The 24,560-nt window shown below is 37.8% G+C and overlaps 2 protein-coding genes across 7 annotated transcripts in view; both read right to left on the bottom strand.

The window, feature by feature from the left end:
- Positions 1–483: 483 nt before the first annotated feature.
- On the bottom strand, positions 484–17,097 carry NUP42 (nucleoporin 42). 3 transcript variants are annotated; one of them, XM_008535649.2, is made up of 7 exons: positions 15,212–17,097; positions 12,852–13,080; positions 11,415–11,509; positions 6,299–6,375; positions 5,197–5,283; positions 3,081–3,165; positions 484–2,449 (listed from the first exon to the last, which is right to left on the bottom strand). In XM_008535649.2, exons 1-7 carry the CDS (start codon positions 15,321–15,323, stop codon positions 1,872–1,874), a joined length of 1,263 nt encoding a protein of 420 aa, XP_008533871.2. In that variant the 5' UTR covers positions 15,324–17,097; the 3' UTR covers positions 484–1,871. The 3 variants fall into 3 exon arrangements, with proteins under 3 accessions (XP_008533871.2, XP_070472002.1, XP_070472003.1); XM_070615901.1 differs by having other exon boundaries at positions 14,475–15,425; XM_070615902.1 differs by lacking the exon at positions 15,212–17,097 and adding an exon at positions 14,863–15,164.
- Positions 17,098–20,630: 3,533 nt separating this feature from the next.
- KLHL7 (kelch like family member 7) overlaps positions 20,631–24,560 on the bottom strand; it is a 63,594-nt gene continuing 59,664 nt past the window's right edge. For all 4 annotated transcript variants that reach the window (XM_008535629.2, XM_070615898.1, XM_070615899.1 and 1 more), the window contains one exon: positions 20,631–23,636. In XM_008535629.2, the coding sequence (XP_008533851.1) occupies positions 23,353–23,636 (284 nt within the window). In that variant the 3' untranslated portion in view covers positions 20,631–23,352. The remainder of the gene's footprint in view (positions 23,637–24,560) is intronic.

The raw sequence follows: 24,560 nt of genomic DNA, 5'->3' as shown, positions 1-24,560 counted from the left end.
TTATATACTAACAAATTGGATAACCTAGAAGAAATGGATACATTCCAAGAAACATACAACCTATCAAGACTGAATCATAAAGAAATAAAAAGTCTGAACAGACTTATAACTAGTAAGGAGATGGAAGCAGTAATCAAACACCTCCCAGCCAGGACTAGATGACTTCACTGACGGATTCTACCAAACATTTAAAGAATTAACACCAATCCTCCTCACATTCTTCCAAAGAACTGAAGAGGAGGGAATATTTCCAAACTCATTCTATGAACCCAACATTATTCTGATACCAAAATCAGATAAAGACACAAGAAAACTACAGACAAATATTCCCGATGAATAAGAGTGCAAAAATTCTCAAGAAAATACTAGTAAACTGAATTTAACAGCATGCTAAAAGGATTATACACCATAATCAAGTAGGATTTCTACCTGGAATGCAAGAATGGTTCAACATATGAAAATCAATCAATACAAAACACCACATTAGCAAAATGCTTTTTATAATCAGGCAAGTTTAGAAGGTCTGGGCCATTAACCTGCATCCTCAGAGCTTCCAGGACACTGGGAAGTTCACTTAGGACCCAAGGGAGGCTGTCATATAACCAACCTATAGGTAGCACAGGGCTCATTCCGTTGGAGTAGCAAAATTCTAGGAGTCAACTGTAAGTTGGAACAAACATCAGAAAGTCTTTAGAGCTTGAGACCAAAGCAGGAACTTAGGATGGTTGCAAACATATATCCCTTGGGTATAGATTCTATCCAAAATGCTGGGGTAGTTGGAGTCGTACAGTTGTTCAAAAAGTGTAATAGAGAATCCAGAACTTCTGAGGACTGAATCCTTTGCATATGTACTAAAATCATTGGAAGTGTGTATCTTTTATTAGGTAAGGTTATATTTTCACTTTAAAAAGTCAGCTCAATATCAGATCTGTTAGGCAACTGTTCTCATAGTGCAGGCTGTGTAATTTTTGAGGCTTGAGAAAGGAGCACAGAACTCTTGACACATATGCCTCAACTCATGACAGGTTTTGGTTTCTTGGATCAACCATCTACAAGACGTACAAGATATTACTTTCTCACTCTGAGAACAGGGAAATCTAAATATGTCTGAGAATTCTAATAGAAGCTATAGAAACAGAGCTGGTAAATCCTGACCCCTCTTCAAACACTATTTATTCACATGAGATCACAATTTCTGTTCCTCTTACAATCCATCCACTTGATGAGATAATGTGAGGAATAAATAGCATTATATAAAAACTAGGCCAAGACAAAAAGTAGCTTAAAATTTTTGAAGAAAACTCAAATGGTGGTCCATGAGATAGTGAAAATTGAGGGGGAAACAAAATTATGAGGGGAAAATGCCTCCTAGGTCCTAAAAATGAGAGCGTTTACCCTTTAAAAACTGTTATTTCTTCCTTTGAGATTATATTCTCTAACATGAATGTCATGCCGCTGATAATTATTAAGTAGACTAAATATTTAAGCATTTTTTTCCCTTAATGGTTCTAGAAATTATTCCCCCCCCCAAAAAATGTTTAAAGGTAAAAATTTAAAGGGTAAGACAGTAAAATGATGTAGAGTGAGGAAAGTACTTCACTCAGTGCACACTCAGTTTTTTCAGTTCCATTCATAATTATAGCAAAAAAAATCTCTTGCTGAGTATTTTTAGTTGTTTTACTTAAATAGTTAGGCTTGAGAAAAAAACGTTAAATTTCAAAACCCCTGAAATTGTTACTGAAAGCTTATATTCATTATAAATATATATGTGTATATATACATAGATATACATCTATATGTGTCTGCTCTTTTACATGAACAACTCAAAACAATTTTAAAAGCTGTTCTTTTCTGTTTTTGAAATTGCCCTTTTAAATATTTAGAAGTTCCACAGGTGGTGGCTTTAATGGAATTCTCCCCAGAGTAAATTTCTTGGATTGAAATTGCTCCAGTTCTTCTGCTGTCAGTTGATCCTTGGGTGTGAATAACACATTATCTGTGGTGGTGCTGCCACTTGAGACAGGGAGAGAGGCAGACATGCTGCTAATTCCAAAGGCATCACCGGATGACTTGGAAAAAGCAGTGTGAGAACGGGAGCCTGCGCCACCAAAACCAGCCACAGAACTGCTGCTTCCAAAGGCTGGGGCCACGGGAACTCCCACGGGGCCTGCTGCCATGGAAGCTGGAAATCCTGAAAATCCGGGCAATCCAAAACCAGAAGCTGCAGGGCTTTTAAATGAAAATGAAGCAGCAGATGTGATTTCAGGTTTTCTAAATCCAAAAGCTGGAGTAGAAGTAGTGATGGCAGAACTGGCAGAGGGTGCAGCTCCAAATGCTGGAGTATTCTGGGACACAGAAGCGCTTCCAGAAGTGGCAGTGGCAAATCCAGAGCTTGGTTTAAAACTAAAATTCTGAGCACTACCACTGCTGCTGTTATTCACTGGAAAACCTACAAAAACCAGAAAGAGAAAAAAATAATCTATTATAGTCAGAAAATGGAGCCATATTCCGCCCCCCGCCCCTTTTTTTCTTATTTCTGCCATGTTTTGATGTTGAGAAGCTTATTGGAAGGAAGAAGAGAAAAGTGAAACTGAGAAGCTAGAATACACCACTAAACCCGGCTGCCCTGCCTTGCTGCTGTACGGATCTCACCTGCACGGTGATTTTTCTGCTCTCAAGGAGGCAGCTGGAGAAAAGTCAGGGATTAGGGAGCGGACTTTTACTTTCAGCCCCCCTGGTCACACCGAAGCTGTCATCTGAGGACAATACTATGCTGTTAAACACAGTGACAAGAAAGTCCTTAGAGGTGCTGCTCCCATGGCTACGTATTCCTATGAAACTCTTGAAAAATCATTCCTAAAATATACTTGAAAAGCCTGAGCCATATCATCTTTCAAAGAACATGCCCCTTCTGGCCACCATTTCACAAATGCTTGATGAGCCAAATTCTCCGAAGCTTCATTACGGAAGGTGGTCGAATTTAAAATGGCACTTACCATACCTTTGGGCTTTATGATTTGAAACCTATAAAATCCTATTTTTCTAAATCAGTGAAGTCCTGTACTACTTTAATCACTTACCTGGTGACCCAAATGTTACTGCTTGCCTACTGCCAAATCCAAATGTAGGTGCTGCTTGATTTACTCCATCCTTTACCTCGGAGAGCTATAAAAAAAAGTAGGCAAATAATAAAGTACTTGAAGAATAATTCTCAAGCACCTTTTCTATACACTTTATAGATAAATTCAATTTTTAAAATGCGCACTTAAAAATGTGAAGTTAAGGGCTGGCCCCATGGCCAAGGGTTAAGTTCATGCGCTCCGCTTCAGTGGCCCAGGGTTTCACTGGTTTGGATCCTGGGCGTGGACATGGCACCGCTCATCAAGCCATGCTGAGGCAGCGTCCCACATGCCACAACTAGAAGGACCTACAACTAGAACATACAACTATGTACTGGGGGGCTTTGCAGAGAAGAAGAAGGGAAAAAATTAAAAAAAGAAGATTGACAACAGCTGTCAGCTCAGGTGCCAATCTTCTAAAAAAAAAAAGTGAAGTTAAAGGTTTGACATAGAAAAATGCCCACAATATGTATATGTATAGAAAAAATGGACCAATCTCAATAAATCAAGAGTGATTGGGTGATTTTAATTTTATTTATGCTTTTTAAATATTTTCTAAATTTCTTCCGTGAACACATTAAAATCAGAAAAATATTTTTAATAATACATTTCAGTGTATACAGGTTGATCTGCATTTATCAAGAAATCTAGAGCCAGCCCTGATGGCCTAGGGCTTAAAGTTTGGTGCTCACTGCTTTGGCGGTCCAGGTTCACTTCCTGGTCGTGGAACCACACCACCTGTCTTGTCTGTTGCCATGTTGCGGTGGCAGCTCACACAGAAGAATTAGAATCACTTATAACTAGCATATATACAACTATGTACTGGGGCTTTGGGGAGGGAAAAAAAAAAAGAGAGAAATCTAGATATTAGGTGAGGGACCTTTAGAGGCTACACAGTCTACTTACTCTAATGCTTGAACTGAAGCTGATTCACAATTACGTTATTAAAAGATTATCACCATAATCTCTTAAACATTTCCTATTCTCCGAAAATACTTTATGCTTTTGCTATTTCCTGCTGTAGAAATGTCTTCACCTCTGCTTACTAAAATCTTAATCTCCCTTTCAAGGAACTTTTCACTTACCTCCAAGAAGCTGTTCCTAATCAACTCAAGCAGATATAATTTCTCTCATTTGGAAGCCCCAATAATATATTTAAAAAATCAACTTTATTGAGGTATAATTTACATACAATAAGATGTATCCATTATATATATATATTTCAGAGAGTTTTCACAAACTTATAACTACCACGACAATCAGGACTTAGAACACTTCCATCATGCCTAAAAGTTCCCTATGTCCTTTTCCAGTCAACCCTCTCCAAACCCTGGCCCCAGGCAACCACTCATCAGCTTTCTATCACTACAGATGAAGTTTGTCTTTTCTAGAGTTTCACATAAACAGAAGCATATACCTTTTTTTGTCTAGTTTCTCTCCCTCAGTGTAATATTCATTAACAGGTAAGTGGATAAACAAATTACATTATAACCATACAATGAATTAAAAGAATAAAGAATGAACTAGTGATACATGCTAAGCCAGTTGTGGGTGGGCTCTCCAAGAAAAAAGACATAACTTTATTGACAGAGATAATGAATATGCTATAGTCAGGATCATATATCTTTGGAAACAAGTGGGTATATAGCTCCTAAAGGCATTTCTGTATAAGACAAAGAACATACGGTGAGTAAGTGTCCTTCAGTCACGAAAGGATACATTAGTCTAAAGGTGCATTCATAGCATTTTTCCAAAGCAGTTTCTTTTTAAATGCTGATAACCTGGAATCCTTGAATTTATATAACACTTTTCAATTTTCAAAACTAGTACTATCAAGTTAAAATTTTTACCCTAAGAATAGTTTTAGAAAAGCAAAATTATTTGTGCTTTTCTGACTGAGGAAGAGAGAGAAAGCAATTTCAGGACCTTGACTCTAAATGACAATACAGTTCTTGAGAATGTGTGTATCAACTCTTGACAGAGAATGCTAGCTTTGCTTTCCAAATCCAAAGTGAAATTCTCTGTAAAAAAAGCAACAGAAAAGACACTTCCTTGCAGAAAACTCTCCAATACTCACCAAAGCTATTTTAGTTGATGTATTTAGACTTTTCAATTCATTTACCCTGTTCCTCCACTGATTTATTAACTGTTGGACAGAATTTAGCTGAAGAGAGAAGACAGAAAAAAATGAGTCAATTCTGAGTGTTTAAGTCAATCTCTCCAATAAAACTTCACATCTTTATTTGCCAAAAATCACAAAAGTTTTAAAAACATTTTATGGCCTATAACTTGTAAAATCTGCATTGACTTCCCCCTATTTGACAGATATTCCAGCTGGCGTCCCTCTCTCTGTTCTCCAACTTCTTGTATCTGGTTAAGAATCACAAGTACTTGGTAGCACAGAGTTAAATTATATTTGGATGGGAGGCAAACACGTGCACTAGTTGAAATGCATGATCATGACTGTAAACAACAGAAAAATAGAGAGTTTATGTTCTTTCCCAATTTATTCAAGCCTAGCTTTTTTTCAGGTGAGGAAGATTGGCCCTGAGCTAACATCCGTTGCCAATCTTCCTCTGTTTGCTTGAGGAAGATTGTTGCTGAGATAACATCTGTGACAATCTTCCTCCATTTTGCATGAGGGATGCTGCCACAGCATGGCTTGATGAGTGGTGCGCAGGTATGTGCCTGGGATCCAAACCTGCCAACACTGGGACGCTGAAGTAGTACATGTGAACTTAACCACTACGCCACTGGGCCAGCCCCCAAAGTCTAGCTTTTTTATTTTTTGATATTTGATATGTGAGGATGTTAATCTGTATAACAGACTGCATCTTATTTAACTTTGTTTTTCTGGCATTCTTCACAGTGTCTACAACTAAGAGATCCTCCATAAAATGTTTGTCAAATGATGAAAGGGTTTGATTTCTGGGACTGATTGCTGGATAATTTGCCATAAAAATAATGCCATTCCTAGTTACTACAGTCAAAATATATTAGTGCCATTTTAGATAACCAACCAATTCCAAAGAAAGTAATTTCGAAAATAAAAGTAGCCTTGTGCTCAAAAATATTATAGACCTCATCCACTTTGCCAACACACAAGCAAGCCACTAGAAAGAAGATAGCAATTAACAGCTAATCTGTTACCAAGGTAGAGGAACAGGAAACAAACTTACATAACTCTGTAAGTTATTGCTGGTTAAGAAGTTATGGTATTCAAGCCTCAACTCCTCTGGTGAAATGTCTGTAAAACCTGAAGTAAGGAATTAATTGGAATCTTTAACATAAATACTAATACTTTTGATAGGATAGTAAAGCTAGAGGGGCTAGACAAGAAAACATGCTAACGTTGATCATTAGAAAATTTTCATAATCATAAGGAAAAAATTCAAAGCCTACACTCTATTTAATATTCAATAAAGTACAAAATTAGAATAAAATGTAGTTGGTTATTTCATCTTTGAGGGGGGAAAATTTTCTAAAGACGAATGGAATGGAAGGAATAACAAAGAAAAGAAAGAGTAGACTACATATACATTCAAACTTCTGTCTTAAAAAATATTCTATATATCAGAAAGTATAATAAGCAAAATTAAAAGACAAATGGTAAACTGGGAAAACCACAATTGTAATATATATGACAAAAGAAGAGCTAATGACAATGTATAGACAGCTCTTACAAATCACTGAGAAAAATAAGTTAATACAGGCAAAGATAATGAATGGGCAATTTGCAAAAAAGAGCCAGTAAATAAATGAAACTGAAAAGTTCAATTTAAAAATACAAGTCAGAGATAAAATGCTTTATTAGACTGGCAAAAATTAAAAATGGATGATATTTACTGTTATTATTATTATGTGGTGAAATGGATATTCTCCTAAATTGCTGTTAAGGAAATTAAAAAGGTACAACTTTTCTGGGAGGAAAACTGTCAATAAGTGTCACATGCCTTAAAAATGTTCATAACTTCTGACTTGAATAAAATTTCTAGGATTTAACCTCAGGAAATAATCAGATGTGTAAAGGAAACACGTATAAAGATGGTCATTCTAGTATTTTAGTAATAGAGACAAACTGAAAACAACAAAGTAGAATACAAAATTAGATTACGATCCTCATTATACACATAAACACGAAATATGTTTGTGTGTACATTTTTTTTTCCCTTTTGCAGGGAAAGATTCGCCCTGAGCTAACATTTGTTGTCAATCTTCCTCTTTTTTTCTTTTCGCTCCCCAAAGCCCCTCGACATGGTTGTACATGCTAGTTGTAAGGCATTCTAGTTCTTGTACGTGAGCTGCTGCCACAGCATGGCAACAGACAAGACAGGTGGTGTGGTTCCGCAACAGGGAAGTGAACCTGGGCCACCAAAGTGGTGAGCACTTAACTTTTAACCACTAGGCCATTAGGGCTGGTTCTGTGAGTGCATGTTTTAAAAGAAATATACTAAAATGTTACAGTTGTTATCTCTGTGAGATCAGGTGATCTTTATTTTATTTACATATTTCTGTAATTTTCAAGTTTTCCATAGCAACAGCTATAATTTTTATAACTATGAAAACTTTTTAAAAAAGGAAAAAAAATGTTCAGGATATTTTCTACAGAGAATTACTTGTAACCTATATATCATTAACTCCAAGGACCACTAGGTGAGAACAAAGAAAAGACTAAATGTTCAAATCAGAACCCTGGATTACCTCTAACAACTTGTCTTTACCATCTTTATTAACTGCTCAGGCCAAAAAACCTAAGAATCACCTTGCATTTCTCTTTCCCCATATCTAATTAATCAGCATCCTGCCAGTTTCAGCTCCAAAACAGAACCCGAATTGGACCACTTCTGTCTCCACTGCTAGTAACTCTAACCAAGTCATTAGCAATTGTCTCCTAACTCATCTCCCTGCCTCTATTTCACCTCCTCTTCCTTGCCCCCAACAGACCATTTCCTTTCACACAAGAGTCTGAGTGAGCTTTTTCTAATCAGATCATATCCCCTCCCGCTTAAAGCTCTTCGAGGCTGCCCAGTGCAATTAGGCCCAATGTGATCTGGCCCCTGGCTGCCTCTCTGGCCTTCTGTCATATTACTGTTTCCCTCATTTACACTCCTCCAGCGATTCAGGCCTCACCAGTGCTCAAACATGCCAACCTTGTTCCCACCAGGGCCTTTGCACTAGCTATTCCTATTGCTAGGAATGTCTCCCCAATCTTCGTGTAAGTGATATCTTCTACTCATTCAGGACTCAGCTCCAATATTGCATCCAAAGAATAGATAACCACCTTGTCGAAAGGAACACTGTCCCTCTAGTTACTTTCTCCTCCCTCCAGCTGTTCTGCATCTGAACCAGAGAGCACAGAAAATGATCTGAGTGACTATTGTCTCAGTTCTCTCAAGGGTGGGACAAAAGTAGTACCATTCGAGCTGCAAAAGAAAAGTTAATTCATTATAATGATGCCTAAGGATGTCAGCAGTTCTCCAACTTTTTGGTCTCAGGACTCATTTATATTCTTAGAAATCATGAAGGATCCCAAAGAGCTTTTGCTTACATGGGTTATACATATCAATATTTACCATATTTGAAATGAAAACTGAGAAATGTAGACAATATTTATTAATACATTTAAAAATAAGAAACCTAAATAAAAAACAGTTTTCCAAAACAAAAAATAAAAATTTAATGAGATGAGTGGCACTGTTTTATGTATGTAAATCTCTAATTTTTGGCTTAATAGAAGACAGCTGGGTTATTATATCTGTTTCTGCATTCAATCTGTTGCAATATATTGCTTAGTTGAAGTGTATGAAGAAAACCTGCTCTCACACAGATGTGTAGTTGGAAAAGGATGACTTTAATGGCTTTTTCAGATAATTGCGGATATTCTTCTTTGATACTACACCAAAACTTGACAGGTGGTAGTTTCTCAAAGGTCAGCTATAATGTGGATTCAAACCCTACTAATGAACTTTTTGGACTATTATATTAAATTTACTGGTGTATCTTGCACTAAGAATGGATTTTTCAGCCATGCATGATTTTGTAACATCATACATTGGCCATTTGGAAAATATTGGTTAACTGAGTTACTCAGAACTTCCAAATGTTGGCACACGTGATCTTACAATATCAAAAAAAATCATAGCTGTTAATGTCACTATCCATCTCATCAGAGGAGACTTTAAGTATTAAGATGCTGTCATGCTCGCAGTGGTTGAAAACAGTTTTTCATAATTCTAATTTTCACTTGAAAGTTTGAATTTTTGCATTGGCAATAAACACTGTCGGTTGTATTCTTTGAAGTGACAGGCTCAATTCATTTATTTTTTAGGAAATGTTACCAAATACCCAAGTCTAAATAACCATAGTTGTCATTCTTTCAAATGAAAATTGTCTGTGAAAAAAGTGACTAGTTCAGCTCACAACTCAAACGATCCCACCAGTGCTTTCTCTCAAGATAACCATACATACTTGAGTATGTGGCAGAAACACTTTATGTGTGCTTCCCATTTCATCACACAGAATATCAAAAAGGTGTGCAATTGGGGCCGGCCTGGTGGTGCAGCAGTTAAGTTCGCACATTCCGCTTCGGTAGTCTGAGGTTCACCGGCTCAGATCCCGGGCATGGACCTATGCACCGCTTGTTAAGCCAGGCTGTGGCAGGTGTCCCACATATAAAGTAGAGGAAGATAGGCACAGATGTTAGCTCAGGGCCAGTCTTCCTCAGAAAAAGAGGAGGATTGAAGGCAGATGTTAGCTCAGGGCTAATCTTCCTCAATAATAATAATAATAATAATAAAAAGGTGTGCAATCAAGGGTCAAGATTTAATAAAATTAATAATTTTTACCCCTTCATCAAGGACACCGTAAGTGAAAATGGCATTAAAATTTTTTTAATTGACTACTAGTCTGCTAGTACAGTTTGTTGCCTCTGCCTTAATTCACACTAAGATACAAGGAGTTTTACTCATCAATGCTTTTGTACCAACAGTGCAAAAATCAACACAGTGAAAATGGCAATTAATGAAAATATTTTTGAACTTGTAATAGCCCCTAAAAGGGTCTCAGGAATAGGGTTGCCAGATTTAGCAAATAATAATACAGAATGCCCAGTTAAATTTGAATTTCAGACATACAACAAATACTTTTTAGTATAAATATATTCCAAATATTACATGGGATACTCATATACTAAAAGTATTATTCTTTGTTTATCTGAAATTTAATTTAACTGGGTGTCCCATATTTTATCTGGCCACCCTACTTAGGGATCTACATCCTACATTTTGAGAACCACTGCTTTAGGAAGGCATTAGGCATTAGGTTCAATTCTGAACTGATTAAAAAAGGCTTAATACTTCTTTATTTTCTTTATAGAAAAATCACTATCTGGAATTATCTTATTTGTATTACTTATTGTCTCCCTCCCTCAAGAACATAAGCTTCATAAGGAAGGGATCTTGTCTATCTTGCTCAACAATATATCCCTAGCACTTGGAATAGGGCAGGGCACAAAAGAAATTCAGTAAGTATTTGTTGAATGATTGAGTGAATAAATAACTAAGGAGCGCAGTGACACAAATGCTCACAGAGAATGAGCAGGTAGAGCTGAGATAGAGTAGAGATCCCAGAGTCCCTAGGGATTGCAAGGGCTCTCACCCGTTAGGTACCTGCTGTTTACTCAATAGGAGAGTGGGCTCAGAAAAGCGTAGTGGTCCAGGTTGCAGCCCAGAAAGGGCTTTGCAACTATGGACAAAAGAAAACGGGATGGAAAGGAGTATTCTAAAGAAAAGCTATCCCTGTAGCCCAGCTAAGGCTCCCTACCTTCAAACATTATCTCCAGGATAGGTTTCAACATGGTCTATGAAAAATAACTGCCTTTAGAAGGAGAGATAGGGAAGGAAGAGAGTACAGAGTCAGGAAGCCAGAATCAGGTAGCCAATTAATGGGAGGCAGGATGTAACTCTTCCAGTCACTGTAGGCAGCTCAGAGGTTCTACAGCTGTACCCACAGGGAACCAAGAAAGCAAAGCCTGTTCCTGGGCTTACAGAATTAAAATTGTGGTGGGTCCTGATTTTACTATTATCTCAGGAGAACTACGTATCTTAAAAGAACTGTATCTTCCACCCTCAATCTCTGAATTACCAAGTTCATCTAGAATCCTCATATATTTTAACAATGTCCAAACTCTCCCAACTGTAGCTACATTTGTAGTTAATTTCTTTATTTGGTATGGTTTTGGTTTTAGAAAATAATGGTTGTAAAACTTATTTTAACAGCACACAATTTCTCAGTTACCTGAAATATTAGATTTCTTTTTCACTGGTGAATAAACAGAAAACATCCACTGCCCTGATGATTCCCAAACTTCCATATCTTTTACAATTCCTTCCCTGAAAAAAAAAAAGAGCAAAGGATCTTTTTCATCTGCTTGTTAAAATTTATTGTTTATAATTTTCAATGACTGAAATTTTAAATTGTAGTAAATATATAATTCCAAATTTTTCCATTATATTTTCTGAAGTGTTCTTTAAAGCACAAACTTACAGAAATATGAACGATCTTTCATAACTATAAATATTATTATAATATCAAAGAAGTTCATAATTTTGGTTTCCCAGTACATTGAACCATTAACCAATACATTTATTAAGTGAGAACTATCATACCATATATATTTTAAAGAGCTACAATAAAATAAAACACATAATACTAACTTTAATCTTTCTTTGTTCGTTATCATAAACATCAATGATCATTTAACTGGGAAAGATGTTACCACATAAGTAATGTAGAACCGTAACATTTTTAAAGTGGGTGGACCATAGAGATCATTTTGTCCAGTTCTCACATTTTGCAAAAGGGGAGATGGACCCATGGCCACACAGTTAATTTGTTGGCAAAGCTGTGGATAGATTCAGCTCTAAATTAAATGTCTCCCCTCCCCCCATCCAGAAGGCTACAATTAATAAAATGACAGATACCACAGAGAGTACTGTGTTAAATTTAGGACTTTTACAACATCAAATATAAGAAGGAAGGTTTCATTTGTTCTTCTACTTTTTTCCAAATAAACTGTATATGGTGTATGGCTCAAAATGTTTACCACTGGTTCTAATTTGGTTATGGGAAGTAAAAGACTAGTGAGCATATTTAAGTTCTATCCTAGGAGCTGAGAGAAGAGTTACAGACAGCCTGGCACTGTTTTGGCACCAGTCATAAATTCTACCATGAATGTTCTCAAGATATGATAAGGTATCTGCTCCACAATAATGAAGGAAATCAAGAGAAATCAGTTTGAATGGAGTAACCAAAGTAAAAGTTTTAGAAAGAAAAATATGAGATGCTATAAGTGACCTCCAAGATCACAAGTTGCTTTAAATTACCTCATACTTTGTAAAGAACTCATAATTTACAAAAATGTTATGCAGGACTACCTTAGAAAGATATTCACAATACAGTGTTATCAATAGAAAAGTGGAGAAAGTATAATTAGCCCTAAGAAGTCACTGTAGTGATATGGAAAGATGACATATTTTTAAGTGAAATAAAGTCTAGTACGATATATGCAAAATAGTGGTTATCTCTGAGTGACAGCATCACAGGTGCTTGTTCTTCTTTTTGCTTGATCTGATTTTTTAATAACGTATTAATTCTTTTTTAAAGAAAATATTGTAGTTACTTTTGAATAAAGTAAGCAAATGAGTAGTAATTTTTCTGAAGGCTTTCACTTACAGAAGTTTCTTTTCATCTTTGTCTTCATCAGAGCTAGGTGAAGCAAATGGATTCTGAGACAATGCAAACCCCCTGTTCCTACTAGTTGAAGCTCCAGAATCAAAAGAACCGAAAGATGGCTTTTCTTGATCTCTGCTGCCCCCCCATGGTGTGGATTTGGAGAAACTGGATGGCTGGATAACATTGGAATATCTCTGGCTGGTGGTATTCCATCCGCGTCTGTTACTACCTGAAATAAAAAATAAGACAATTTTACTGGCAAGTCCTCTTTTAAATCTCAAAAATTTTATTATATTTTGTCTTATTACGTGCAGACATTATGCAAAGATTCAACAAGAGCTATATTTCTGCTCATTTTAAATCACAAAACTCTTCATTTTTAATTTATATAGTTACATATAATATCAACAAATCACATAATGGTATAATTGCATTTCTGTTTAACAGGACTTCTGTAAATCTATAGAAAAATAACGATATATTACTAAGTTCAGCTAATATAAGCTCATTAGGTAAACAACTGCTTAACAGTGGAGTGGATAGACGGCATGTAACCTAAATCATAAGCTTCTTCAAGATAAAAAGCTGTGTCTTTATCATTCTTTGCTCCCCCACTGGGCCCTACATAGTAGTAAAGTCTGAAAAATGGACGATGTATTAAAGAGTTCGTTGAATGTAAAAGATTAGATTCTACCCTCTGTTCTTGAATAGATGCTTAAATCTATTTGACTCAGTCTACCCTCTTGGAAAAGGACCCCTACCCACCTATCTTTCATAGGGAGATTATAGAGGTAATTTACATGTGAATAAAGTGCACTGAGTTCCTCTGGTATGAGATTTCTAATATTCCATAATTATCAAAATGAGCCAAGATGACTCTCTCCTATCTCTATATTTAAAAAACACCTTATCACTTCAACTATCTCATTTACTCATCACTTCCTAATTGGGGCCAAGATAATTCATCTCGTTTCTGACTGAATTAGGAGATATGCCATTAAATGTATTAAAAAATGGAGTGACGAGAGATATACCCTTTTGCGAAAATTCATCTCCTAACTCTAAAATTACTTAATAAAATCAAAGACAAAAGAAAGTAAACTGCTGGACCAGATCCCTCAAGTAGGGGTTAGTGGTATCTTATTTTTCTAAAGTTCCAAATCCTTTGAGAGAGAACACAACTGAAAATATTCATTCCATCTTTCGTATATGGTTTTTGGTGTCATACTTAATTAATTCCAGAAGTATTCGTTTGTTTCTGGGAGCTAAATACAGTGTTTATTTGACAAGTTTTATTTATACTTTTTCATGTATCAATCTATCCAATCAACATTTATTTTCTAATTAGTACATTTAGAGTGAGTCTCCACAGAATGTCAAATATTACATTATGTTGTTCCTGGAAATACACTCTCATTTATTAGACCCCAAGTCTTAATTTTTGGTTTGGAATATTTCACTAGACCAATTGTGGGTAATGCAAAAAGGCTATCTTCCAGAAGAGGGATCAGAAGGTCAGGTGAATAGTCCGAACGAAGGGAAGGGAGGGGAGAGGGTTAGCATCGTGTGATACCCTTAAGGACTAAGTTCCAACCCCAAGAAAATAAAAACTATTCATCTGACCTTTAAAACTTTGTGTTGTACTCTGGTTTCACGTCTGATCCCTCCTCTCCTCGAAGACGGTCCTTTTGCATCATCCACAATTGGTTTAGTGAAATATTCTAAAAGCTTCGACAACGACTTAGGCCCAGGGAACAGGTCAGCTTGGTACCCCACATCCCCTTTTCCCGCAGCCCAGAGTTCTTCACGGAGTGTCCCGCCCTCCCACTTTCACCCCAAATTTATGAGCATGTACATTTGTCTAAGGTACAACTCTGTAGCTTTTATTAGATTTTCCAAGGAGTTTGAGACTTCCCCAAAGTTAAGAGTTCTGACTCTGACCCCAGTTGCTAGCTCTCCCTAGAAAAAAATTCAGTAAAAATTACAAAGTGTCAAGCGAAAAAACAAGTACCCAAAAGGGTAGTAAGGCGAAGAGCCGTCAATTCGCCGAACCATTGCCACCCAGGCACAAGGTGATTCTGACCATACTTCCGACTTAAACACTCATTTTCTGCCTTTAGTACCCACAAAATCCGACGCTCCTAAGACGCGAATAAAAAACATTGGAGGGAAACTGTACGCCTGGCCCGATAGGCGGGGTCGGGAAGGGGGAGACGCAGGCACGTCTGCGTCACGTGACCCGTGCGCCGCGGCGCTGCGCCGAGCGGCGGGCCCCACGCGGGACGCCCGTTCCCCACGGCGAGTTCCGGCGCCAGGTCTTTCCCGGCTCGGCTAGCGGCGGAGGATGGAGGGAACGTCACCTGAGGGCTGTGGCTGCCGTCCCCCGACCGCACCCCCGGAGCCGGGATGTTCGTTCCAGCACCGGTTTCCAAAGCGGCACCGGCCTTGAAGGAAGAACTGACAAATGGTCATTGCGCCGGCGTCGCCGACGAGCGGTCTTCAGCCGGCACCCTCGCGAGCGGAGAGCCCAAAGCAACCGAAGGGTCGGGCCCGCTACTGTGACGTCATCTTCTCGCGTCCGGGAAATGTCCTCCCTCTTGTCCCGCCCCAGTGCAGCGAGAGGCGTGGATTTTACCTAATAGGGTTTGAGAGCAGCCGGACCGCCCCGCGCTCCGAGTGTGGCCTGGCGAGGCGGAATGTTTGAAAGGGGACTTGGAAGGGTTTGAGTCGGGTGCCGGACCGGACTTCAATGGAGGCTTGAGGTCCGAAATGAGAGGAAAGCGGGTCAAGCAAACCTCCGCCTCCCTGAGATGAGAAGTAACTGTGGTTTGAGAGACCGAGTCGTACTTTTTCATTTGTAACTGTTGAGAAAGTAAAAATTTGCCCAGTCGTTCATCAGGATGATTAATAGAGTCATATAAAACCACTTGTAACGTTAACGGGAAACAGTGTTTCTTTTAAGGACTGACTGCAAGGGAAAAGTATCATAGTAACTCCCATCTTTGGATGAGTACTACATTCTTAGACGCCGAGAAACCTTGTTTTTAAGGTCCATGTAAACGTTGCTATTTGAAATTACATCGGTAAGAATGAAACATCCCGCTCTTGCCTGCAGGATCTAAGACACTTTGATGCAGAGAAGCAGCCTCGATTTCTATCCAGGTGCAGAGCTTTAGATAAGGGGTTCCTGAAAAGAACATTGCATATTTTCTTAACTTTGTAGTTTCCAAGGAAACATGACCCTGCATCCACTTCTCAGTCCATGTCTGATGTCGATGCCTTAACACACAGCTCTGCTTTGAGCCTATGAAAACTTTCATTTAAATTTCTCATAACCTCCACCTTCTCCACAAATCCTACAACGACTATCTTGTCTTTTGTATGGTGAGACAACCCTATCGTTCCTCTGGTGTGCAGTCTCCTTGGTTGCAACCAGTCAATAAATCTGCCTTTGTTGGATTACAGATTTGTCCCTGGTGGTTTAGAACGATTGGCCGTTGTTCTTGCCCACATACTTTGGGTTTTGAGGAGAGGGGAATCTATAGGAGCACTAGGAATAATTGGTGCAACTTAGTTTATTTTTTAAAAATCGGTTTCATTTATTTTGAAACAAATTTATGGGCAAGTTACAAGTATAGTACAAAGAACTTTTTCCCTGAACCATTTGAAACTGTATTACAGACCTGATGCTCCATCACCTAAATACTGTTTCTTACAAACAAGGATGTTGTCCTACGTAACCACAATGCAATCACCAAAATCAGGACATTGATATTGATGCATTACTGTTATCTAATCCATAGATCCCGTTCATGTTTTGCCAAATGTCCTAATAATGTCCTTTACAGGAAAAGGACCTATAGTTCAGAATCATTGTTGCTTTGCTCATTTTTTTAGTCTCTCTCATTCTGGGACACTTCCTCAGTCTTTCCTTGACTTTCATGACCTTGACACTATTAACGATTACAGCTGGTTATTTTGCAGCAGTTCCTCAACGCAGATTTATCTGTTTTCTCCTGATATGCGTCTCTGGCAGGATTATCACGGAAATGATGCCATGGTCGTCACATTGCACCTGTCAGGTTGTGCACGATTTCAATTTGTCCCATTACCTGTTATGTTCACTTTGATCACTTGATTAAGGTGGTGTCTACCAAGCTGCTCCACTGTAAAATTAATCTTTTCTTCTTTGTTATTAATAAGGATTTGGTGGGGAGATACTTTGAAAATATATAAAAAATCTCACTTTACCAAACTTTTAGTTCATTTATTTATTTGTCTCAGTATGGATTCATGGTTTCCAATTTTACTCAATGTGTTATAAGCTTTACTATTATTTATTTTGATGCTCAAATTAGCCCCAATTTGGCCATTGGGAGACCCTTTAAGTTCTTTTGTCCTTTTGACACATCCTATGATTCTTTGGGCACTTCTTCACTTCCTGGACCAAAAGATGCTACAGACTCATCTTACACTTTCCCTACTCCAGTCCTGGAATCAGCCATTTCTCCAAGGAGCCCTGGGTCTTTTTGATGGTCCTTAGAAGCCAAGATCTAAGCTCTAAGTTTGCTCATTGCTATTGTGATGTCCTTGCTCCTGTAGGAAAAGAGGGAGAATTCTCTACCCACTCCCCTTTTCCCCTTTTGGTTATTATGGCTGGTCAAATAATTAAAATGACATAAGGCAGGTTAGCAGGAGAAAGTCAAACAAAGTTTAATGCATGTACATGGGGAATTCACATAAGCATGACGAATTCCAAAGACAGTCAGGCAAAATGAGGTATATATGTCTCTCTGGACTAAGGATAGGGAGATAGAGGTCTGAGACTTCAAAGAGGGAGAAGGCAATTTACAGAAAGATGCAAAGAGTTAATATTTGGTAAACAAATGTTTGCTGGGCTATCTATAGACAATGGGACCTGAGAGAGATCTTTTGATAAAATGGCCCTTGCTAGATGCCTTCCTGCCTACTAGACCTAGAATTATCCATGGTGCTAGCTCCTTCCCGGGATGGGCCCTTCTATCTTAAATTGTTTTAGGTAATTTGGAGGAAGATCAAATGTTCTTCCTGAGTCTTCTGAGCCTTGATTGTCTTCAGCTCGAAATAATCTGCATACCAAAGTGGCGCATCTTGAGGCGGCCTGCCCTGAACCCCATCACTCCCAGGCCCTTTCATGGGCATACATATGGAATACATACTATAGACAGACACACATTTACATCAATACATATTTCTGTATATTTATAAAAAACTGAGTTCCCACTGATAACCTCCAATTACAACCCAAGATCACAGGATTCATTTTATTTTTCTCCTATATTTCTATCTTCCTTCTTTGACAGAAACTTGGCTCCCATTATTAACATATTTATTTTGAGCAATCCCCTTGTATTAACAAATCTCACATTGTGGTCCCTGACTTCTTGTCCATGGCAGCATGTATAAGGACTCTGCTGGGATCAAAGACCTAAAATAATACAGTGGTGGCTGACACTTAAATGAGAGTGAGCATGGTGCTCGGTGAAGGTGTGGAGGTGGCAAGGCCAGAGTCCTGACTGAGATCATCCAGATGGAGTGCTGTGTGAGACGATGAGAGCCGAGATCAGAGGCATGTGGAACTTGGTAGTGATCAGTTAGGGGAGAGGTAAGTGGAAAACAGGAAAGTGGGGCCACTGCAAGGAAACTTCTAGTTTCAAGTTGGCAGAGTAAAAATACTTCTGTCTCCCGTTCCTCTTGAAAATCATCTCAAAATAAAAGGGAAAAAAATCATGTTGGATTATACTAGGACATAATTATAATCTCAGACCACAATTTCTTTTAAAGATTGGCACCTGAGCTAACATCTGTTGGCAATCTTGTTTTTCTTCTTCTTCTTCTCCTCCCCAAAGCCCCATAGTACATAGTTGTATATTCTAGTTGTAGGTCCTTGTGGTTGTGTTATGTGGGATGCTGCAACAGCATGGCTTGATGAGCGGTGCCACGTCCATGGCCAGGATCCGAACCAGTGAAACCCTGGGCCGCTGAAGTGGAGCATGAATTAACCACTGGGCCACAGGGCCAACCTCCTCAGACCACAATGTATGAAGAGTGTATGAAAGAGTGAATGACCACAATTGAGAAGAGTAAATAGTAAGTTACCTAGAAGAGAGGAAGAAAGTCAGATTCCTGTAAGGTGGACACTGATGTTCCCAGAGAAGGCAAAAAAGCCTCAGGAATTGAGAACCACCAGGTACCACAGAAGGGTGGATTATTTGAAAATCTCCATGAGGTGCAGTTAGAACCCAGTGCCATAAGTCCACCCAGTGAGGTGACTATCCCTACCTGATGAGAGAGAGGTTTTTTCTTGAAAAACAGGAACAAGAGAAGCTTCAGAGTCCAGGACATCAAGTGCAGACAGGCAAGTTATGGTACTGACAAGAGAGGGCCTAAGCTATGCTTATTGAATGGTCAGTTAGTCCCCTTGTCTGAGCTCTAGAAATCCTGCAGCCAGGCTTTGAGACCCCCTCTTCCCAACTTGCCCTCCCCCACCCAAGGAGCAGAGGTTTGGAAGATTATTTTCCAGAGAATCAAACAACCCAGAAAAATATCTGTGGATCTTTCATGAATCCTCCCTCAAAATGGGACCATTCCCTCTACGATGAAGTTCAATGATAATTAAGCTCACCTTTGTACACAAAAGCTATCAACTTTTTGTGGGGTTTTTTTTTGTTTTTTTGGAGGAAGATTAACCCTGAGTTAACATCTGCCATCGATCCTCCTCTCTTTGCTGAGGAAGACTGGCCCTGAGCTCACACCTGTGCCCATCTTCCTCCACTTTACAGGTGGGACGCCTGCCACAGCGCGGCTTGACGAGCGGTGTGAAGGTCTGCACCCCAGATCCGAAGCTGCGAACCCCAGGCCACAGAAGCGGGATTTGCAAACTTAACCACTGCACCACCAGGCTAGCCCCTACTTCAACTCTTTAATGTCTCATTTTAAATATAAATGCACAGCCAGGGACCAGATATTTGAGGAAAGACTCCAACAGGAAAGAGCAAAGCAAACAGAAAAAGAAGTCAGAGGAAACAGAAACCAAGAGTATAAAAAATGTTAACCTAAACTATCCTCAGAGAGGCTAACATGAAACAAGAACAGCATGCTATGTAAAAGAACAATCATAAAAAGAAAGTGCTCTTGGTAGTGAATTAATTTCAATGAAATTAAACATTAATAGTGGGAACAAATTCAGTAGAGGGTTGGAAGAGAAAATCCTCTACAAGAATTGAACAAACCAGATTTTGAACCCCATTTTACAGCTTTCTTATGAGGGGAGGCTTAAAGCTCTGTAAAGTAAAAAGCTTTCTAGTTAGTAAAGATAACATTTCAGACAATTTTCCAGCACAGATTTTCTATTTCTCACAAAGTAGTTTGAATCACCTTGGCAAGGGGGAAAGTTAAGAAAATGAAAGCGGATTCAAGTTTTTGAAAGACCTTTAAGCCAATTGTAAAGACACGGGAATATTTAAAGAAAGAATTTGTCACGTGTTGAATGATGATACCTGTAAAGTGTCCTTTCATATCACCAAATTATTGAGACTTAGTGAGAGCTGGTTTGGTACCATGTTGGAGTGGAATGAATTTTCTGAAGTCGTTGGTATATGTTAATAGTACCACCCTTAAAAAACAAAATTTCCTTCAAATGTCTCCTTTCACCCTGGCCTATGCAGCAAATCCAATTTTTTTTTTTTTTTTTTTTTTTTTGCTGTTAATAGCATATAAGGCAAAAGGAATATAGATTGCTTGGTTGAATAATTATTTATTAAATGGCTCATTTTCATGACAAAAGTTTCTGTGAGACTATACATAAGGTTTTTGAAAGCTAGGTCACAATTACTGTTTTTATTACAATTGTTTTCAAGACATAATAACTTTCATGTTAAAGTTGTGACTTTAAAAAGATTAATCTAAATAGGTGTATCATCACAATAATGTCACTGCAAAGGATATAACATTAATATATCATGTATCTACTAAAAAGAAAGTAGAGCACTTTACAGGAATTTTGGCGGGGGGCGAGGAATAGAAAGTTTATTTGACAATATATTTTGCTCATTCATTATCCTGGCATTAACAATTTTGTAGAATATTTCGAAGGCAGAAAACAGACACTAATTAGGAATTACTAATTTTTAAAAACCACTTCATTATAACCTACATCAAACCTGTCTACATACTTATACCGTGTTCTGGTCAGTTGACAGAGCCTAAAGAAAAGACTAGTCCATTTAAAAGATCTTAAACAGTGCTGCGTATTTCCACTTGGGAGATTATCATATTAAGTAATACAACAAAACTGTAATATGATACCTGGATATTTTTCCCTCAAAAAATTTAAACTGGACACATTTTTTTCAATAGGGTGCAAAATTCAAAACCCAACATAAAAATGTTCAGAATAGGTAAAACTAAAGACAAAGATTAATGGTTGCCTAGGGCTGCGGTGTCTGGGGGATGTTACTGGGTTGAATAATGTCCCCACAAAATTCATGTCCACCCAGAGCTTCAGAATGTGACCTTATTTGGAAATAGGCTCTTTGCAGATGTCATTAGTTAAGATAAAATCATCCTGGATCGGGGGATGGTGGGCTAAATCCAATGACTGTTGTCCTTTTAACACCACATGAAGACACAGAGAGACACACAGGGAAGAGGGCCATGTGAAGACACAGGCAGTGATTGACGTGATGCAGTTACAAGCCAACGAATGCCATGGATTGCCAGCAACCACCAGAAGCAGCTAGAGAGAGGCCTGGGCAGTTTGCACCTCAGAGCCTCCAAAAGCAAGCAACCTTGCCAACATCTTCATTTAGGACTCCTGGCCTCCTGAATTGTGAAAGAATACATTTCTGTTGTTTTAAACCATGAATTTTGTGGTAATTTGTTACAGGAGCCATAGGAAACTCATACAGGGGGAAGACAGAGAGTGACTGCTAATGAGTATGGGGTTTCTTTTTGTGGTGATGAAAATGTTCCTGAAGTGTGGTGAGGGTGACACAACTTGGTGAATATATTAAAGACCATTGAATGATACACTTTCAATGGGTGAATTGTATGATACATGAATTATATCTCAATAAAGCTATTATGTACATTAAAAACCCTACATAAGTACAAATATATCTATCATTATGCTTTTTATAATTCCTTTTTCATTTAGACATTTTTAGCGTTTAAGATTATAACCCCCATAAAAAGAAAACAATGAAAATTAAAATAGAAACACTGCTTAAATTTTAAAAATAACCATTACTTAACACATTTGAAATGAAGAATGAATAAAAGTTAGCAGTCTATTTTAAGTTAAAAAATATTTAATATTATCAGATAAAAACTTTGATGGTGACAGCTTTACATGGCTCATTCCATACATTCCATAATGTAAAAGGGCACAACATTACTAAGAAAGAAATGAGTAGTTGGGTTTGTAAAAGATTTATTGAGCACACAAAAGCAATTAATGCGAGATGACAAATACCGAACTCAAATTATTACAAAACTTTTATTAGAGACAACTGCGTCAAATACCTCTGACATGTCCTGTTAAGGAAAAGCAGTGATGTACCTTTTAATCCATAAGAGGTTCAAAGTCAACAATGATATTGTATAAACTATCAGTGCTATTCTAGTGACCTAGAAGTTTGCTATAAATACGCTTATCTTTTGCTAGATAATCATTCTTATTATGATTTGATTTGATTTCACAGTGAGGACTGAGGAGGCATAATCATTTTTTAACCACTGGGAAAAACAGTGATATAAATTAATGATGGGTGCTAAGCTGGACATTTTGTGTTAAAAAGATACACTGTGTTTAATTGGATTGAATATCTTTCATGAGGAGTTGGGTACATTTGTAAGTCCTAAAATGTGTTTATGAAGTCTTGTGAGAGAACATGTGTATGCCTTGACTCACTCTGGCTTGCTTTTAAAATGGAATACATTTGGCACTAAATGGAACAAATGAAGACAAGCAAAATTATGTAAGACTAAGCTGCTCCATCAGAGTTGGCTGTCTTGCCTTACAATTCATACTATTTATTAGTTCTTGACTGAACAGAAACAAACAGACCTAACTACATAGCATTTCTATGACGTATGAAAATAGAATCTAGAGCTAAGATGAGACTGCCTCATTGATGAGCCAATCTCCCACTCTGCCCTAATCATATAGTTACAAATGTGAAATTCATTTAAGAATTCATATTTTCACCCAATGCTTATAATTTTTCAAGTTTTCTTTCTAGATATGTTCTTGGTTATGTGGCCAGCTAAAATACGGTCTTTGAATTAAGTAAGGAAATCCATATAAAAGAAACATCTATTTTATAGGGATCTTACTGTACTTGAAACTTCCTTTAAAAAAACAAAACACCAAAGTAAAACTTTGTAACCAAACTCTCGAAACAAAGCACTGGTGGCCATATTTTTGAGTCTCCGATGAGCCTTGAAGTCCACTCACTTTTCATGTCTCAAGGGTTTCTTCATTTGCTCCACAAGTATCAACAACACAAATTAAACAACTTGTTACTGGAAAAGCTCGGACTTTAGAGTTGGCAATCCATTTGTCTGTTTCAGTATTATATTCAAGGATGTGTCCTAATCGACCCACACCTTGAAAACCAGCCAAGACATAAACTGTAGAGCCAACCGCTGCACACTTCACTGTTACACCCTTCCACGGCATTGGTGAGACCATCTTCCATTCGTTTAATTTAATATCATAATATTCCACATTGTCCAGACCACCTTTGAAAGAATAAAACAACATGAACAACTATATGAACAAACTGAGATTTCTTAAAGTAGTAATTCTTTGCCTTTTTCCAAAATTTTATTGTGAAAATTTTCAAACATGCAGAAAAGGTGTAAGATTTTACAATGAATGCTCACATATCTACCACCTAAATTCTTATTCTTACTTTAACACCATAGAAATTTAACTTAACGTTTGTCGTTTTAGAACCATAAGTACTTATATTTATTCTACAAAATTAAAAATGTTCTATCCATTTTGGAAAAACAAAAAAAGTAAACCAATCAGTGGATTTTCCCTCTGATTAACTTTTATTACAATTATTCAAATACCCTTCTTTTTCCCTTCTGGTATTTATCTTTCAGCAGTTTATGGAAAATAGCAAGAGATACAGACAGGAGAAGGGAAGGAAGTTGCTTCTTTGTTATACTGACATCTACTAACTAAAGATTCAGTCCAGATTCTCCATTTAAAAATTCTTTAGCATTGTACAGCCTTAGTTAAGAAAATAAAAAGGTTAAATTCACTCATTTAAGAAAACAGCAATATTGATATTTTCTTTTTTTTGAGGAAGATTAGCCCTGAGCTAACTGCTGCCAATCCTCCTCTTTTTGCTGAGGAAGACTAGTCCTGAGCTAAGATCCGTGCCCACCTTCCTCTACTTTATATGTGGGATGCCTACCACAGCATGGCATGCCAAGCGGTGCCATGTCTGCACCCAGGATCCGAACCAGCAAACTCTGGGCCACGGAAGTGGAAGGTGTGAACTTACCTGCTGCACCAAGGAGCCAGCCCCCATATTGATATTTTCATGCAATGTTCAAAAGTATTTAGGAAATTTTGTCATTCAGAGTCTGGATACAAGTCCTAAAACTTGTATTTAAAAAGTTTAAAATGTTTTTTTAAAGTTTAAATGT

This window comes from Equus przewalskii, chromosome 4 (assembly GCF_037783145.1).
Source record: "Equus przewalskii isolate Varuska chromosome 4, EquPr2, whole genome shotgun sequence".
Taxonomy (NCBI): domain Eukaryota; kingdom Metazoa; phylum Chordata; class Mammalia; order Perissodactyla; family Equidae; genus Equus; species Equus przewalskii.
Note: the sequence above shows the minus strand (reverse complement) of the source record. Positions and strands in the feature narration are given on the sequence as shown.

Excerpts from the sequence above, each read along its gene's own strand:
- NUP42 (XM_008535649.2), bottom strand. The coding sequence starts at position 15,323 with ATGACCATTTGTCAGTTCTTCCTTCAAGGCCGGTGCCGCTTTGGAAAC. Across the intron at positions 5,284-6,298 it reads GCAATAACTTACAGAGTTAT|CTAAATTCTGTCCAACAGTT; the intron begins GTAAGTTTGTTT and ends TTCTCTCTTCAG. Across the intron at positions 2,450-3,080 it reads AGTAACATTTGGGTCACCAG|GTTTTCCAGTGAATAACAGC; the intron begins GTAAGTGATTAA and ends TGGTTTTTGTAG.